Source organism: Sebastes umbrosus, chromosome 3, assembly GCF_015220745.1.
Source record: "Sebastes umbrosus isolate fSebUmb1 chromosome 3, fSebUmb1.pri, whole genome shotgun sequence".
NCBI lineage: Eukaryota > Metazoa > Chordata > Actinopteri > Perciformes > Sebastidae > Sebastes > Sebastes umbrosus.
In genome coordinates, this window is record NC_051271.1 from 1,442,416 (window position 1) to 1,460,939 (window position 18,524).

The following is an 18,524-nucleotide window of genomic DNA, read 5'->3' on the forward strand; positions in this document are numbered from 1 at the left end:
TGAAAAAAAATAAAATAGTTGCCGATTATTTTTCTGTTGATTGATTTTTATTTTATTTTAGCCCTAAATTTGTGTTTTCTTCTTATTTATTTATATCTTATTTCTACTATTTAATTCAATTTAAAGGGGTATATATACTGGGTTAATAGGGTTATACTGGCATGGTAAATATACGCTTACACCGCTTCAGACCTGCTGTCTGGGTGTGTTTGTTACCTGGAGCCGCCAGGTGGCGCTGTGAGCGCCGCTCTACCGGAGGTTAAAGCCTTCTTCTTCTCGGTGTTGTGAGTGTGCCAGCATGGCGGCGGTGCTGAAGGTTGTCTCCAGAGTCCGGTTCTCCTCCTGCAGGTTCTCCAGAACCTCCAGAACCTCCTTCAGCTCGGACTCCAGCGGGGCCTCCAGCAGCGACCCGCCCGCCTCGGACAGACCCAGATCCGGCTTCGCTGCAGCCTTCGAGCTGCAGTCTGAGCTCCGGCGGTCCGCGGAGAGCTCCTCCTCTTCAGCCGGCAGCAGCAGCTCCTCCTCCGGCCAGGAGCACAGCTTCGCCTCGCTGCTCCGCCGGTCCCCGCTCATCCAGATGGGACCGGCTAAAGACAAGGTGGTGGTCGGGAGGATCTTCCACGTTGTCGGGGACGACCTGTACGTAGACTTCGGTGGTAAGTTCCACTGCGTGGTCCGGCGGCCGGCGGCCGGAGAGCAGCAGCTGCAGCGGGGCAGCAGGGTCCGGATCCGGCTGCAGGACCTGGAGCTCACCGCCCGGTTCCTGGGAGCCGACACCGACACCACGCTGTTGGAGGCACAGGCCGTATTACTGGGCCCGCTGGAGGGAAGGGAGGCCCGGGAGAACCAGAATCAGGACTGAGCGGGTCCGCCTGTCAGACCCTGCTGAAGTTAAAAACAGAGGTTTTCTAAAGGGAGTCTGGCAGGACTCACACTGGACTGGAGCATCTCTGTCTGTGGACTGATTCTGACTGTAGGAATGTGAGGTTTTAGTTTGACTCATGTTTACTGATTATTAAACAATAAATATCCTTTATATTAACACGTTGTCTCATTGTTGTTCCTCCACATGATAAAGCTGTAAAAGTAAACAGCTTTAATCAGCTGAATGATGCTCTATAGAAGCTCTTTTCTGTCAAACATTAGAGTTCATAAAAAATACAAATACTTATCATAAATCACAGTTTTGACTTACCATGAATAGTTTTATTTCTTCTTTTCCATTTTCTATAAACTCTAAATATCCCCCATAAAGTGCTTTAATCCTCAAATATTAATGTTCGGTGTGTGTGAATTCAATTTTGGAAAATATTAAAGGGACTATTTGTAACTTTCAGAAATGCTTGTTAACAGCGACACCTGTGGCCGTTAAGTCAACGAAAGCCGGCGTCGGGTTCACGCTTGTGCTCACTCTAAATATACCTGAACGAGCATCGCTCAACACAGTGAGGAAACACACGTCAGCTAAAACCACAACATCACTCTATATTTCAGCTGCTTGGCAGTAATGTTAGCTGACCAGACCAAGGTCTCTCCATGAATCAATGCTGATCCTAGTGTTGGCTTTTCCTGCCTCAGCCTCCCGACCGCGGCCGGAGGGAACAGGGAAGTCCCTTCACAAGACACGGGAAACCTCTGTTGGTCTGGAGGAGCTGCAGCAGTTATTTCTGCACAAACGTCCACTGAACATTCACTAGATATTCTCAGAGCTAAACTAACTCTTCTGCAGTGTGGAGTGAGCAGCATGCACGTGAGAGGTGGAGCGAGAACGCTTGCGTTGTGTGAGTGAAGACAAGCAGGCAGAGAAGCGGTCTGAACAGCGTAGCCACACTCCGCATACACATGCGAGCGCACATGGGATCCCGACCCAGTAGATTTATACCTGTAAAAAGTTACAAACAGTCCCTTTAAGTAAACGTGTCATTGAGAAAAAAAAACATGATAAAACTGTTCTAAAGAAATAAAGACAGAGTCAGCTGATCTGTTTTCTTTCTGTTCTTTAATAAGAGAAAACATTTAGCATTATGTTGACCGAGCTGAACCTGAACGCCACCACAGTCCACTGGTAGGATGTGTGGTGGAGGGGTGATGGAGATGTGATGGTGTGATGGAGGTGTGGAGGTGTAGTGGAGGTGTGGTGGCGGTGTGGAGGTGTGGTGGAGGTGTGGTGGCGGTTTGATGGAGGTGTGATGGAGGTGTGATGCAGGTGTGGTGGAGGTGTGATGGAATTCATAAATAAATCGATAGATGCAGGGGTCAGAGGTCATAGTGTTTGCAGCGCCCCCTATCTGCAGCAGGCTGAAGGCTGTCGGTGGATACATGAAGCAGCAGGAGAGGAGTCAGTACTGTGATACTGTAGTACTGTAGTGATGACGTAGTACTGCAGCAGTACTGTAGTATTACAGCGGCAGTGTTGCAGTCAGGTTGGTGGTGTTCCTCCTTCAGCCACACATGGTCATATAGAGCCACTGAGGAGAGACGGCACACACACAGCAGCTGACACACTCATACCATCATCAGAGACTAAAAACACACATTAAACCACACTACACTAAACTAAACTAAACTAAAACTAAAACTAAATTAAACTCTAAAAGTCATCAAATAAAGTCCTGAGGTGGTCCTGAATGAGAGGAAGTCGGCAGACGCTACTCACTCAACTTCAAATATTAAAATATGAGGATGTTTCATGTTAATGTGTGATATCGGTGTTTTTATTAAAGCTGGTTTATTGTTTCGTACCTCGATGATGTTCAGCTGTGCACATCCTGTCCCGTCTCTGTCCAGCTCATGGAAGGCCTCTGAGGAAAAACACCACAGAAGAAGAATCACTTCAACATGAGAGGCTCCGTGCTGCGTTCGGGTCACGCTGTAAAAACCATCATCATGAGTCATGAGTCTAGACGAAGTACTCTGATCTTTTACTGCAATAAAAGTACTAGCAGTTAGTACTACAAGTACTATCAATAAAATATATTTAAAGTACCAAAAGTAAAAGAATAATCTATATTATGTTATTCGATTATAATTATTGATTTATTAATGTGTTCATCACTTTAAAGTTGCAGCTGGTAAAGGTAAAACTACTTTTAATGACTTTTTGGATATTTTACGAATACTTTTGGGATATTTTATAAATATTTTTCTAATATTTTACAAATATTATTCTGATATTTTACTGATATGTTTCTGATAGTTTACTTATATTTTTCTGATATTTTACGGATGTTTTTTTTTCGATATTCTACTATAATTTTTCTGATACTTTACTAACATTTTTCTGATATTTTACTAATAATTTTTTGATATTTTACAAATATTTTTCTGATGTTTTTTGGATATTTTACTTATATTTTTCTGACATTTTTCTATTACATTTCTGATATTTTATTAATATTTTCCTTATATTGCGCTATTATTTTCCTGATATTTTGTTTATATTTTTCTGATATTTTACTAATATTTTTCTGACATTTTTCTAATATATTTCTGATATATTATTAATATTTTTTTTATATTTTACCAATATTTTTCAGACATTTTACTATTATTCTTCTGATATTTTACTAATATTTTTCTGATATTTTTACTTATATCTTTCTGATATTTTACTAATATATTTCTGACTTTTCATCAATATTTTTCTGATATTTTATTAATATTTTTCTGATATTTTCCTATTTTTTTTTATATTTTACTAGTTATTAAATAAATGTAGTGCACTAAAAAGTACAATATTTCCTCTGAGATGTAGTGGAGTAGAAAGTAGCAGAAAATGGAAATACTCAAGTAAAGTACAAGTACCTCAAACTTGTACTTAAGTGAAGTACTGGAGTAAAAGTACTTAGTTACTCTCCACCTCTGTATATTTGATGTGTTATATCTGTTAAGAGAAGAGGAAGTACAGCCTGTATGATGTGTAACACAGTGAAACGTACTGAACATGGCCTCCAGTTTGACCAGACAGCAGGTGAAGTTGTCGAAGTCGATGATCTCGTTGTCGGCGTATCGAGCGACCAGCATCTGATACAGCTTGTTGTTCAGTTTGAACCCTGAGGACACCGGAGGTCAAAGGTTAGCTCAGTGAAACGGGTCATTGATGCTGGAACATCAGGATCAACAAGACTCACCGCCGTTCTCCAGCGCCAGGCGCATCTCGTAGGAGCTCATACATCCGGATTTATCCAGATCAAACTCTCTGAAGATTCCCTGCAGAGTCACAATATTCAGATCTGAAAAACACTCCTCCATACTCCATACTCCATTCTCCATACTCACTCCTCCATACTCCATACTCACTCCTCCATACTCCATACTCCAAACTCCATTCTCCATACTCCATACTCACTCCTCCATACTCCATTCTCCATACTCACTCCTCCATACTCCATACTCCAAACTCCATACTCCATACTCCAAACTCCATTCTCCATACTCCATACTCACTCCTCCATACTCCATTCTCCATACTCACTCCTCCATACTCCATACTCCAAACTCCATTCTCCATACTCACTCCTCCATACTCCAAACTCCATTCTCCATACTCCAAACTCCATACTCCATACTCCATTCTCCATACTCACTCCTCCATACTCCAAACTCCATTCTCCATTCTCCATACTCACTCCTCCATACTCCATACTCCAAACTCCATTCTCCATACTCCAAACTCCATACTCCATACTCCATTCTCCATACTCACTCCTCCATACTAATTCCTCCATACTCCCTCCTCCATACTGTCTTCTTATTTTACACATTTATAACGTTCCTCCTCTGAACACACTGAAACTGATGCAGAACTTACCAGCCACTTCCTGATCTTGTTCCAGAGAATCTGAAACTCCAGCAGACCGAGTCGAGCGCTGCCGTCTTTCTGAGGTCGAGTCAAGGTCGACACCTTTTCATTTCAACAAAGAAGAAGACTGAACAGCAGGACAAACAGTTTTACTGCAAACAGCATTAAATACTTTGTTCTAGCAGCAGGTTTCACTCACATGTCGGTTCTCTAAACAAAGTCAGCAGAACAGTGAGTTCATGGATCCAGAGCTGCTGGATCAGATACAAGCAGAATTACTGTGTTGTCTCAAATAAAAGCCGGGTGGATAAACTCCTGGTGCCTGACCATCATATTATATACATACTGTATATATATACATACTGTACATTTCTATCACTTCAATCTAATACATTCAACAATATAATCACACTATTCAACACTTTGTTATTATTGTCCTGTTTCAGTCACTGGGTTCTGTGGGTTCTTGTCCCAGACTAACTGGGTTCTCTATTCATGTCCCAGACTAACTGGGTTCTGTGGGTCCTTGTCCCAGACTAACTGGGTTCTCTGTTCATGTCCCAGACTAACTGGGTTCTCTGTTCATGTCCCAGACTAACTGGGTTCTGTGTGTTCTTGTCCCAGACTAACTGGGTTCTCTGTTCATGTCCCAGACTAACTGGGTTCTCTGTTCATGTCCCAGACTAACTGGGTTCTGTGTGTTCTTGTCCCAGACTAACTGGGTTCTCTGTTCATGTCCCAGACTAACTGGGTTCTGTGAGTTCTTGTCACAGACTAACTGGGTTCTGTGTGTTCTTGTCCCAGACTAACTGGATTCTGTGTGTTCATGTCCCAGACTAACTAGGTTCTCTGTTCATGTCCCAGACTAACTGGGTTCTGTGTGTTCTTGTCCCAGACTAACTGGGTTCTCTGTTCATGTCCCAGACTAACTGGGTTCTGTGTGTACATGTCCCAGACTAACTAGGTTCTCTGTTCATGTCCCAGACTAACTGGGTTCTGTGTGTTCTTGTCCCAGACTAACTGGGTTCTGTGTGTTCATGTCCCAGACTAACTGGGTTCTGTGTGTTCTTGTCACAGACTAACTGGGTTCTGTGTGTTCATGTCCCAGACTAACTGGGTTCTGTGTGTTCTTGTCCCAGACTAACTGGGTTCTGTGTGTTCTTGTCCCAGACTAACTGGGTTCTGTGTGTACATGTCCCAGACTAACTAGGTTCTCTGTTCATGTCCCAGACTAACTAGGTTCTCTGTTCATGTCACAGACTAACTGGGTTCTGTGTGTTCTTGTCCCAGACTAACTGGGTTCTGTGTGTTCATGTCCCAGACTAACTGGGTTCTGTGTGTTCTTGTCACAGACTAACTGGGTTCTGTGTGTTCTTGTCCCAGACTAACTGGGTTCTGTGTGTTCATGTCCCAGACTAACTGGGTTCTGTGTGTTCTTGTCCCAGACTAACTGGGTTCTGTGTGTTCTTGTCCCAGACTAACTGGGTTCTGTGTGTACATGTCCCAGACTAACTAGGTTCTCTGTTCATGTCCCAGACTAACTGGGTTCTGTGTGTTCTTGTCCCAGACTAACTGGGTTCTGTGTGTTCTTGTCCCAGACTAACTGGGTTCTGTGTGTTCTTGTCCCAGACTAACTGGGTTCTGTGTGTTCATGTCCCAGACTAACTGGGTTCTGTGTGTTCTTGTCCCAGACTAACTGGGTTCTGTAGTAATGTACAAGTACCACAAGATGGCATATCTACATGTCAAGTACCGCAGGAGAACCGAGCAAGGCACGGAATTAATACAACATGTTCCTGCAACTGTTTCCCAATAAAAGCCTTGTTAGGAAATGAAGGGGGGGGGTTCTCTCCACTGAAACGCTGAAGAGCTTTTAATTTGAAAGGCATAACAGGAAGTGTTGAGTTTGTATGAACAGCCATAACAAGAAATGAACAGGAAAACAGAGGATCCATACTAAAATATCCTCAAATATACTGATCAAACAGAGTGGAACCAACAGAACCAACAGAACAAGCAGACAGCAGCAGAACCAACAGAACCTGCATCAGATTGAGGATACGTCCATGAGGCCGACCATGCCTCTGCAGGACTCCATACTGAAACCATCAGTCTGCAGGTCTCTGTCTGTAAACAACCACAGAAGAAGAAGAAGTCATGTTAAAGGGGACCTGTTGTGTTTATGTTCCGTTCACCGTTTCCTCTCTGTGTTGTTCTGATTTATATTTGAAGTCCATGATGAGCTCACTTTAAGTTCAGCACCGGCAACAGAACTTACGTTTGGACACGACCCGGTTCAGGATGGTCCTGAGCTCTCGTACTGAGATCTCCATGTCCTGATGAGAGAAAACATTCTGATATAATGTCGTATATGATGGAAACACAGCAGCGAGGAGGAAGGAATTAACTTCATTACAGACAGCAGTTTAATATACAGTAATAATATATAGCAATAATATATAGTAATAATATACAGTAATAATATATAGTAATAATATACAGTAATAATATATAGTAATAATATACAGTAATATTATACAGCAATAATATATAGTAATAATATCCAGTAATAATATATAGCAATAATATACAGTAATAATATATAGTAATAATAAATAGTAATAATATATAGTAATAATATATAGCAATAATATATAGTAATAATATACAGTAATAATAAATAGTAATAATATATAGTGATAATATACAGTAATAATATACAGAAATAATATACAGTAATAATATATAGCAATAATATATAGTAATAATATACAGTAATAATATATAGTAATAATATACAGTAATAATATATAGTGATAATATACAGTAATAATATATAGTAATAATATACAGTAATAATATATAGTAATAACATATACTAATAATATATAGTAATAATATATAGTAATAACATACAGTAATAATATACAGTAATAATACAAATAAAATACAAATAATATATAATAAAATATTAAATACATGACAAATCTCCCTTTAAGGTTCATTTTGAACGAATAAAAGTCACGATTAAATATGTAATCATCTGACAGCCCTAACATGTATTCATGTATGTTCTGTATTATATATTCAGGACTCACGTCTCCAGACAGCTGAGCGAACATCGACCTGAAGGAATCATCGACGTCGCCCTCTGAGATCTCATCCTGCACAGAAGAAGAACGACAGGAAGCTCCTGAGGTCAAAGGTCATCACAGCGCAAATCCAGGAAACAGCTGATTCATTAATTTATAAAAACATGGATCTGTTTGATTATCACTATTATAAAAGATATGAATACAAAGACGTCCTCATATGAATAAACAAAAACACTGACTTCAGTTATCAACGTTTGTTTGATGGTTTTCATGTTCAGACCGTGTGACTGACTGATTAATGAACAAATTCATTAATTAGTTTGGAAGAAAATGAAGAAAAGTCTGAAATAAAGTGTTAAAAGAGGAGCTGATGATTCATGACATCATCTAACACGTTTCTTTTCTGAGCTGAGAACAAACACAGTAAATATTATGTTAAAATGTGATAAAAGAAATAATTAAGGAATCATTTTTTACCTCTTCTTCAAAGTTTGCCACCACGTCGTCGTCCATCTCCCTGCAGAGAAACACACACGTTACAGGTATGCAATATTTCATAACAACTAGAATAATAAAGATCTGTGCGGTTCTGGTTCTGACAGACTCACTCGGTCTCGGCCTGTTTCTCCGTGAACACCCTCAGGACGAAGTCGGCCTCCTTCGACGGTTCGAAGGTCGACGGGACGATCAGGTACTCGCCCGGCGGGAGGCGGAGCCTGGCGCTCACCTCTCGCATGTTGATGAAGGTCTCTGAGCGAGCGCAGGATGAGTGACGCAGGAAGAAGTCCTTCTTCAGGTGGACGCTCGTACTGCCTCGGTACTGCCGGACAGACGGACGGACGCCAGCGTTAGTTTTTATCAAGCTAAGTGTTAAATGAAGTTGAATTAGTTGGGAACTGACTCACCTCATCAGGGATCTGTGACGGAGAGAAAAGAACAAAGAAGAAAAGTCACAAAACACAACGATCATTTCTGATAACATGCTAACGTGCTAGCCACGGGGGTGCTACATGGTTACTATGGCAATACCAGCTGGTTGCTAAGATGTTGGATGCACAGCCATTATGATGTAGTTACTAAACAGTTGCAAAAGAGTTCAGGGTGGTTGCTAGGGTGTTGATAGGTGGTTGCTAGAGTGTTGATATGTGGTCGCTATGCGGTTGATAGGTGGTTGCTAGGGTGTTGATAGATGGTTGCTAGGGTGTTGATGGGTGGTTGCTAGGGTGTTGATAGGTGGTTGCTAGGGTGTTGATAGATGGTTGCTAGGGTGTTGCTAGGTGGTTGCTAGGGTGTTGAGAGATGGTTGCTAGGGTGTTGATGGGTGGTTGCTAGGGTGTTGATAGGTGGTTGCTAGGGTGTTGATAGGTGGTTGCTAGGGTGTTGATAGGTCGTTGCTATAGTGTATGAGGAAGTTTGTAGTATGTTTAAGGTGGTTGTTATCAGGACTGTCAACGATTATTCTAAATTCGTTGGTAGGTGGTTGTTAGAGCTCAGAGGGAGAGCGGGTCGTCCACCAATCAGAAGGTCGGCGGTTTGATCCCCTCGTCAATGTTGACAGTAGTGTATGAATGTGTGTGTGAATGGGTGAATGTTGACATGTAGTGTATAAAGGTGTGTGTATGAATGTTGACATTAAAGGTGTGAAAGGCGCTGTATGAAATGCAGTCCATTTACCATTTAGATGGTTGCTATGGAGATTGTGTACTATTGATGTGAGTGAAATGATCACTGCACTGTGTCTACACCAGAACGTAACACCTCTTTGACCTCTGACCTCGTAGATGGCGAAGCCGATGGTGTGCACGTCCTGGCCGTGGCGGCGGTAGCGGCGGCGGTCTTTCTGCATTAGAGCCACCAGCAAGCTGCAGGCCGCCTCGTCGTCCTCGGGGTCGTCGTCCTCCTCCAGCAGGGAGATCTTATACTGAGGGTTGATCCAGAACGTGTCTGCAGAGAGGCAGCAACAGCCAAAGCATCATGGGAGATGTAGTTTTTCCTCATCAAACCCCCACTGGGTTCAGGAGCAGGACAAAACGTCCCGTCTGATATAAACATACTGAACTCTATTTAAACGGTGTCTGTAGGTGTGTGAACGGTGCAGCAGCAGTACACTGCCTCTCCTGTTTAAAGGGACATTCAGGCTTTATTAAGGGTTAATATAATATTAAGGGTTAGTATAATATTAAGGGTTAGTATAATAATAATAAGGGTTAATATAATAATAAGGGTTATTATAATAATAAGGGTTAGTATAATATTAAGGGTTAGTATAATAATAATAAGGGTTAATATAATAATAAGGGTTAGTATAATATTAAGGGTTGGTATAATAATAATAAGGGTTAATATAATAATAAGGGTTAGTATAATATTAAGGGTTAGTATAATAATAATAAGGGTTAATATAATAATAAGGGTTAGTATAATATTAAGGGTTGGTATAATAATAATAAGGGTTAATATAATAATAAGGGTTAGTATAATATTAAGGGTTCTTACTGGGATGGTTCCTGCAGCCTCCGGCGGTGCTTCCTCTCCTCCAGCCGCCCTCAAACATCGTCGTGGTCCAAAAACTGGTGGAGTCCTGACTGAGAGCGTCCGGGGTCAGATTACAGATCTCTAGACGGGAGAACTGACGCAGGAACTCCTTGAAGGACATCCTGAGAGACAGACAGACAGACAGACAGGCAGACAGAGAGACAGACAGACAGACAGACAGACAGACAGACAGACAGACAGACAGATGGAGAAACATTTTACTGTCTTCACCCTTTGACCTTCTGAGACCCACAATAGAGCCGTTCTAGTCTTCTTTAGGGGGAGATAGCAGGTCAACAGTGGATGGTGCTAAATTTAACCATTTTTTACCACTGGAGAATTTATAAAAATGATCAATAATCCTCCAAAATACCACATTAAGACACCAAGACCTCGAGGAACACCATAGAAAAAGACATGCTGTGATTTGGGATCAAAAACTTTTGACATTTTAAGATTGCTGCAAGAAATTTAATTTTTCGGCGATTGGATGGCGAGCACTTAGAAACCCCCTTATTGTCAATGTAGCTAGGAAAGCCATCCATTCTCTGAATGCTCTAGGTCTCTAGTTTGATCCATCCATCCTCTGAATGCTCTAGGTCTCTAGTCTGATCCATCCATCCTCTGAATGCTCTAGGTCTCTAGTCTGATCCATACATCCTCTGAATGCTCTAGGTCTCTAGTTTGTGGCTTTTAAGTTTCATAAGGCTGTGTTTATCCTAGAGGTCACCACAGGTCATTTTATGACCTACCAGAACTCTCCATCCTCCATCTTACAGAGCAGCTCGTCTTTCTCTGCCGAGTCGATGGAGGTCCACTCTGACGAACTGAAACACACACCAACATTAACAAACACATATTTACATACTGTATATATATTTATATTTTGTATATATATATAAGTATATATATAAAATAACAAAGAGAGACCAGCTGTCTCAGGAGTGAAAGTGAAGCACTGACTTGTCGCTCCAGGCTCCGGTCCACTCCACCTGACCCCAGGGGTTCCTGATCCGGATCAGACGCTCCTGTCGACCGCGGTGCTCCACCTGCAGACGAGACAGAGTCAGAGACTGGATCCTGAGACAGACCTCCAGAGTCCCTACAGAGACCGGATCCTGAGGCAGACCTCCAGAGTCCCTACAGAGACCGGATCCTGAGACAGACCTCCAGAGTCCCTACAGAGACCGGATCCTGAGGTTGATGAAGGTGAGCTCACCTGCTTGAGGGCGGTCACAGAGTAGGCGTGACCTTTCACCAGCTTCTTGAAGGTCACCGCCTCCATGTCCAAAGCGCTGGTGATCTGAGGAGGAGAGACGGAGACGTTAACTACTAGTTACAGACTGACACATTCTCAGGCCTCGTTCACACCTCCTGGAGAACTCTAATGTAGGGCACTGGAGAACCTGGAGAACCTTTATTTTATCATTTTTATTTAACAGGGCTGTCAACGTTAACGTGATAATAACACGTTAATGCTATTCGAGTCTCAGAGGTTGTAGCGGCTCATGAAGGAGGTTAAATAACGCTACGAAGTTACGCTAAATTTTGTCCGTTAGAGTTTCACATTCCTGGAATAAACTAGCAGCAGATGTCAGGGACTGTGACCTCTACTTCCCTTTTAAAACAAAACTCAAACTAAAATACTCCGTCATCATATCTGCTTCCTCCTCCTTCCCTTACCGGTCTTCAGACTACGGATGAAGTTTAGCTATCGTGATAATTCCGGCATGTTTGCATTGATGCGTATTGCTGATATGTTGATTAATGAGCTCTAATGCAATAAATTCAATAAAAACTTTTAAAATAAGAGTGGGACCAGTCAGACCGACTAAACAACTCAGAGACAGGAAGTGAAGTGCTGAGAGAGAGAGACTGACGTCGATGGAGCAGCCCAGCAGAGATCCTCTCTGCAGAGCTTTACTGATGATACGATGAAGATCTCTGGGAGCCTTCGCCAGCTCGTACTGCTCCGACACGCCGCCGGTGAAGTCCTCGAATCCTTCAGTGGTGCTGCCGCCAGACAATGCCTCGTAGGACCCGTTCAACCTCAGGACACACAACACAATCAACACAATCAACACAATCAACAAAACAAACACAACAAACACAATCAACACAACCCTTGGGCTCCATTTTTAAGAAACATAATATTCCGATTCATTGTTTGTCTGATGACGTATACAGTATATATATATATATAAAAGTTTTTGGTTTTACGTTATTGGACAGTTTGAAGTTTAAGAAGAAACAAAGGTCAGAGTTCAGTTTGAAATGTTTCCTCAGCAGGTCGCTGGGTGGTTCTCTTACTTGGCGTAGGCCTTCTCCAGCAGGGCGCTCCAGAACTCGCTGCCCTCCGCCGAGTGGACGAACATCAGCTCTCCATCTTTGACCGGCAGACGGTCGTCGATCACCACGTCCACCCACTCGCCAAACTGCCAGAACTACAGACCAGACCAGACCAGATCGGATTGGACCAGATCAGATCAGATCAGATCAGACCAGATCAGACCGGACCATGTAATACATATAAAGAGGAACACAACATTATATTATATAGTGGTTCACGGTTGTCAGTCTTCATACACTAAAAATATAAAATGTGTTGTGTTTTAAGACAGATATTGTAATTCTAATGTCTTTAAAGGACGTGTTGTTTTTATGACAAAAACACAAACTACTGAGTTCCACTTGAATGCATCATAAAACAGGCCTCTGAACAGGTGGAGTCTCACCTGGAAGTGGAAGATGCCGGCGTATCCGTGGTTGAAATTCTGACCATGAGGAACGACGCGATGCAGCAGCCGTTCGTTCAGAGTCAGAGAGCCGATAGCAGCGAGCAGCCAGCAGTCTCCTGGAAAACAAACCAGAGTTAATACAGAACCACTTCAATTACCTTCAGAACCAGAGTTAATACAGACCCACTTCAACTACCTTCAGAACCAGAGTTAATACAGACCCACTCAATCTACCTTCAGAACCAGAGTTAATACAGACCCACTCCAACTACCTTCAGAACTAGAGTTAATACAGAACCACTTCAATTACCTTCAGAACCAGAATTAATACAGACCCACTTCAATTACCTTCAGAACTAGAGTTAATACAGAACCACTCCAACTACCTTCAGAACCAGAGTTAATACAGACCCACTCCAACTACCTTCAGAACCAGAGTTAATACAGACCCACTTCAACTACCTTCAGAACCAGAGTTATTACAGACCCACTTCAACTACCTTCAGAACCAGAGTTAATACAGACCCACTTCAACTACCTTCAGAACCAGAGTTAATACAGACCCACTTCAACTACCTTCAGAACCAGAGTTAATACAGACCCACTCCAACTACCTTCAGAACCAGAGTTAATACAGACCCACTTCAACTACCTTCAGAAACTGAGTCTGCTTTCACCTGTTACATTTCATCTGCATTCATTTCTTACTGTTCAACTGACAAACAACTGCTTTCAGTAGTTACAAATCATCCAGCATCTCAAATACAGTTCAAGTGCTTTGATGCTTAAACTTTAGCTGACACATCATCTGCTTTCAACTGAGTTTATTCCTCAACTGACAGTTCAACTACTTTCAGATCTGATAATTCAACTGACATTTAAACAGTGTAAAGTATAGAACTGGTCAGGTGATGACGATCATGCGTCTGATTGGAGGACAGGATGTTCTGACATGTTTACAGGAAGCAGCTTGTTAACTGAACATCAGCCGACTCCATTATCCTGAACAGACACTCTGATGGTCTGTGGGGACGTGCTAATGCTAAGCTAAACGCTACCATCAACAACAACATTAGCTACTTTCACATTAAGCTGCTAATGTTTCCGGCTAATGTAGTTTCCACCCATTCACTGATCAATAAACTGATCAATACAAGGTCAGACCTGATGGGCTAAGTGTTGCCTTCAGGTGCTCCTCGTAAGACCTTTCAGTATACATATACTGTATACATATATATATATATATGTATACTGTATATATACGGTGTGTGTGTGTATGCCGGTTATACAGTATATATATATGTTTTGAATAGATTTTTATTTACTGTGTCTCCATCAGTGTCTGTTGAACTCTCTGTTTACTCTCTGATTCATACAGTCAGCTGGTCACCTAGCAACCGTCGTCAGGGATGACAAACTGTGTGAGAGGTCACTGAGGTCACATGACCAGCGGACTCACCCAACGCCCCCTGACAGATGTCCGTCCTGGTGGCTCCGCCCACGATGAACTGGGGGTTCTCTGCCAGCTCCTGAAACAGCCAATCAGAGAAGACCGTCTGTGTTACATCACATGTTCACTGTTATTGTCTCACACACACACACACACACACACACACACACACACACACACTCTGCCCTGAGGACCTGATTGAAGACAGGAGGAGGAGTGACAGTGACAAACTGTCTGAGCCACAAACAGCTGAGGACCAGACAGAAAGCAGCGTTTGGTTCAGCCAATCACAGGCCTCACACTGACAACACTGAGTGTGTGAGTGTTTCCTGCGATGGAGGATCCCCGAGCTGAGTTTGGGTTCTTACCGTCGGTCTCTTCCACTCCACCCCTCTGGTTTTGGCGGTGAATGGTGCGAGTTCCTTGAAGCCCAGTGAGGCTGGTTCTGCGGGGAATATTGGGTCCTCGAACAGAGATCCGTTCTGCAGACAGTCCTCCTTCAGGGCCTCGAAGTCCTGGTTCAGGTGGCGTACGGCCTGCTGGACCGAGCCCAGACCTCCAGCCCTCTGCCGATCCTTCTGGATCCGCCCGGACACGCCTCCAAACATCCTGACCCACAACACATTAGACTTAAGTATCTTGACTATTATGGGATGGATGGTGATGAAATGTGGTTCATTATTGTGAAATAAACACCAACAGGGCCACGCGGCACCCTGAAGGGGTTTATTACACAATAATGACCCGCTAGCTGTACATTATCCCGCTTATTACACGGCTACTTACTGAAGAAATCAATAACTTAACACAAAACGGTTCGCCAGAGTCCGACTGCGCCAATAGCAACGGTCTGTTATACGTAGAAACGGTCTGCTATACGTAGCAACGGTCTGTTATACATAGCAGCGGTCTGTTATAAGTAGCAACGGTCTGTTATACGTAGCAATGGTCTGCTATACGTAGCAACGGTCTGTTATACATAGCAACGGTCTGTTATACATAGCAACGGTCTGTTATACATAGCAGCGGTCTGTTATAAGTAGCAACGGTCTGTTATACGTAGCAATGGTCTGCTATACGTAGCAACGGTCTGTTATACATAGCAACGGTCTGTTATACATAGCAACGGTCTGTTATAAGTAGCAACAGTCTGTTATACGTAGCAACGGTCTGCTATACGTAGCAACGGTCTGTTATACGTAGCAACGGTCTGTTATACATAGCAACGGTCTGTTATACGTAGCAACGGTCTGTTATACGTAGCAACGGTCTGTCATAAGGAAAGAACAGACTGTAGAACGCCGTGATTGACCAATCAGAATCAAGTATTCAACAATGACCAAACAGAACTAAAGCCATTCATCAGCCTCAGGTGGACTCTGTGGTTACTGATCATTAGCTAATGTTAGCATGCTAACACATGGTAAACATTATACCAGCTCAACATCAGCATGTTAGCATTGTCATTGTGAGCATGTTAGCATTTAGCTCACAGAGCTGCATGCAGATCAGAGAGATCAATAATTAACGTGCAGATGTTTGTACCTGATCTCTGTCCAATGGGCTCGTAGGAAGCTGAAACACAAGAAGGAAATACAAGTCTGGTTAATTGATTGGATACTGGTTAATTGATTGTATACTGGTTAGTTGATTAGTTACTGGTCAGTTGATTGGATACTTGTTAGTTACTGGTTAGTTGATTGAATGCTGGTTAGTTGATTGAATGCTGGTTAGTTGATTGAATGCTGGTTAGTTGATTGGATACTGGTTAATTGATTGGATACTGGTTAGTTGATTGGATACTGGTTAGTTACTGGTTAGTTGATTGAATGCTGGTTAGTTGATTGGATGCTGGTTAGCTGATTGGATGCTGGTTAGTTGATTGGATACTGGTTAATTGATTGGATACTGGTTAGTTGATTGGATACTGGTTAGCTGATTGGATGCTGCTGAGTTGATTTGATACTGGTTAGTTGATTAGTTACTGGTCAGTTGATTGGATACTTGTTAGTTACTGGTTAGTTGATTGGCTACTGGTGACCAGTCAGAGTTACAACAGTACGTCACTAAACCAGCAACATGCTTCTGGATCTGGTCCTCAGCAGCTTCCTTATAAAGCACTCAGCAGCACAGAGAACCAGTCGTCCATTACTGCAGCTGTTCTGATGAAACATTCATCTGGTGTCAGTCGGGTTCTGGTGAATGAATCAGGAGAATGTGCAGCTCAGTCGATACTGACAATAATGAGCTCTGTCCAGTCTGAGAGCAGCTGACTCAGCACTCTGAAAGCTCTGAGTGTCCTCTGGAGCACTACCAAAACACCACGCCGGTACCAGACTGGTACCAGACTGGGATGTGAGCACTGACTGGTTAGATTCCAGCTCCAGCAGGTTTACTGTATTTCTGGCACATTCGTCAGAAGCTTCACTAAAGTCCAACATGAAGTCCGTCAGTAAATCTTGTTGGTTGGAACCTTAAAGTGAGATGATGACGGATGAACTGATCACATCTCTGTTGTTGTTATTCTATTGTATTGATTTGATTTGAGTGTTTTTTTATGGACCTATGTGTCTGAAATAAAGTTGAATTTATGGACAATTCCTTGAATTCATATTTGACTATAATAATATAATTAAGTAATATAATAGAATATATTATATTAAAGTACCAGATTACATCACATTCCAGAAAACTTCTTATTTATGTCTTATCTAATGTTCCTTTACAGATCTTTACTGTATTATTTATGTCTGTAAATAATCTTTTTGCAAAAAAAAATCCTGATGAACATTTGTCTGTTTTTATATTTGACTGATAATAATAAATAATAATAATGATACAGTTTCAGATGATAAACAGTTTCTGCTGAATCAGTGAAAACAGCTGATCAGAGTATCAATGACAGAGACCAGTTCACCCATCACAGACCAGTTCACCCATCACAGACAGCAGCTTCCACCAGTCAAACAAGCACAAACACTCACCAGTGTGTCGGTCGGTCCTCAGTACTGTGAGCAGTAGTAGTAGTTCTGTGTGCAGCAGCAGCAGTAGTACTGTGAGCAGCAGTGTGTTGTGATGCTGATGCTGATGCTGATGCTGACTCTGACTCTGAGGAGGATTCTCTGCTGCAGGACCAGCCCCGCCCGGCGGAAGGGGCGGAGCTACATTCTTATCAACATCCGCAGCAGTGATGATGTTTGTTCCGTTTATAATTATTATAATCTGAACAATAATATAAAAATACATATCAGCAAACAAATAATAAGCTGTTTTATTTCCTCTTCAACAATCCAAAAATAAAAATAACTAATTTTAATATTATTGTTCATGTCTTTGTTTGCTGTTGTGAGTGAAACAGCGCCCCTCTGGATCCTAACGGAACACTGTGGTCACAGGCGGTACTGCACCCTCTCATTAAAATCATTCAATATTAATTTAAAGGTACCATATCGTGCTCATTTTCAGGTTCATACTTATATTTTGTGTTTCTACTAGAACATGTTTACATGCTGCAATGTTCAAAAAAACTTTATTTTCCTCATACTGTCTGCCTGAATATACCTGTATTTACCCACCATCTGAAACGCTCCGTTTTAGTGCATTTCAATGGAATTGCAATGGAATTGCGTTGCTAGGCAACAGTTTGGTTCCATGTTTACGTCCTGTCAGCTGATGTTATTTACATACACTGCAACAGGAAATAAACTGGGACACATTTAAAATGTTTGCGTTTAAAACCGTGTAATGGTCTAAATATTGTATATTTGTGACATCACAAATGGACTGTAGGAGCTAAGTCTACTACTTTAGCTACTGAGGTGATTAGCCCTGGACTGACGCGCTTTTCGCTGTTGATGGTACCTTTAGTTGTCTGTTGTGCTGAACAAAACTGATCCTCAGACTGC

At 42.1% G+C, this 18,524-nt stretch overlaps 3 protein-coding genes across 5 annotated transcripts in view; 1 reads left to right on the plus strand and 2 right to left on the minus strand.

The window, feature by feature from the left end:
• LOC119484981 (NACHT, LRR and PYD domains-containing protein 12-like) overlaps positions 1 to 18,524 on the minus strand; it is a 956,516-nt gene that overhangs the window by 777,665 nt on the left and 160,327 nt on the right. The gene's annotated exons all lie outside the window — the stretch shown is intronic.
• mrps28 (mitochondrial ribosomal protein S28) lies at positions 169 to 1,048 on the plus strand. Its single transcript, XM_037764311.1, has one exon. It carries the CDS (start codon positions 299 to 301, stop codon positions 860 to 862), a length of 564 nt encoding a protein of 187 aa, XP_037620239.1. The 5' UTR covers positions 169 to 298; the 3' UTR covers positions 863 to 1,048.
• Positions 1,981 to 17,759, minus strand: LOC119485005 (calpain-1 catalytic subunit-like). 3 transcript variants are annotated; one of them, XM_037764243.1, is made up of 23 exons: positions 17,604 to 17,759; positions 16,165 to 16,194; positions 14,988 to 15,228; positions 14,629 to 14,698; positions 13,167 to 13,285; positions 12,742 to 12,875; positions 12,312 to 12,480; positions 11,651 to 11,734; positions 11,395 to 11,480; positions 11,184 to 11,258; positions 10,393 to 10,553; positions 9,671 to 9,840; positions 8,802 to 8,813; positions 8,505 to 8,716; positions 8,374 to 8,413; positions 7,900 to 7,965; positions 7,080 to 7,137; positions 6,864 to 6,928; positions 4,811 to 4,879; positions 4,131 to 4,209; positions 3,939 to 4,052; positions 2,743 to 2,801; positions 1,981 to 2,468 (listed from the first exon to the last, which is right to left on the minus strand). In XM_037764243.1, the coding sequence occupies exons 3-23, from the start codon at positions 15,225 to 15,227 to the stop codon at positions 2,442 to 2,444; spliced, it is 2,109 nt and encodes a 702-aa protein (XP_037620171.1). In that variant the 5' UTR covers position 15,228; positions 16,165 to 16,194; positions 17,604 to 17,759; the 3' UTR covers positions 1,981 to 2,441. The 3 variants fall into 3 exon arrangements, 2 of the variants coding, with proteins under 2 accessions (XP_037620171.1, XP_037620170.1); XR_005206158.1 differs by lacking the exons at positions 1,981 to 2,468; positions 2,743 to 2,801; positions 3,939 to 4,052; positions 4,131 to 4,209 and adding an exon at positions 5,001 to 5,052 and having other exon boundaries at positions 4,839 to 4,903; positions 6,844 to 6,928; positions 17,604 to 17,714; XM_037764242.1 differs by lacking the exons at positions 1,981 to 2,468; positions 2,743 to 2,801; positions 3,939 to 4,052; positions 4,131 to 4,209; positions 4,811 to 4,879 and adding an exon at positions 4,909 to 5,052 and having other exon boundaries at positions 6,844 to 6,928; positions 17,604 to 17,714.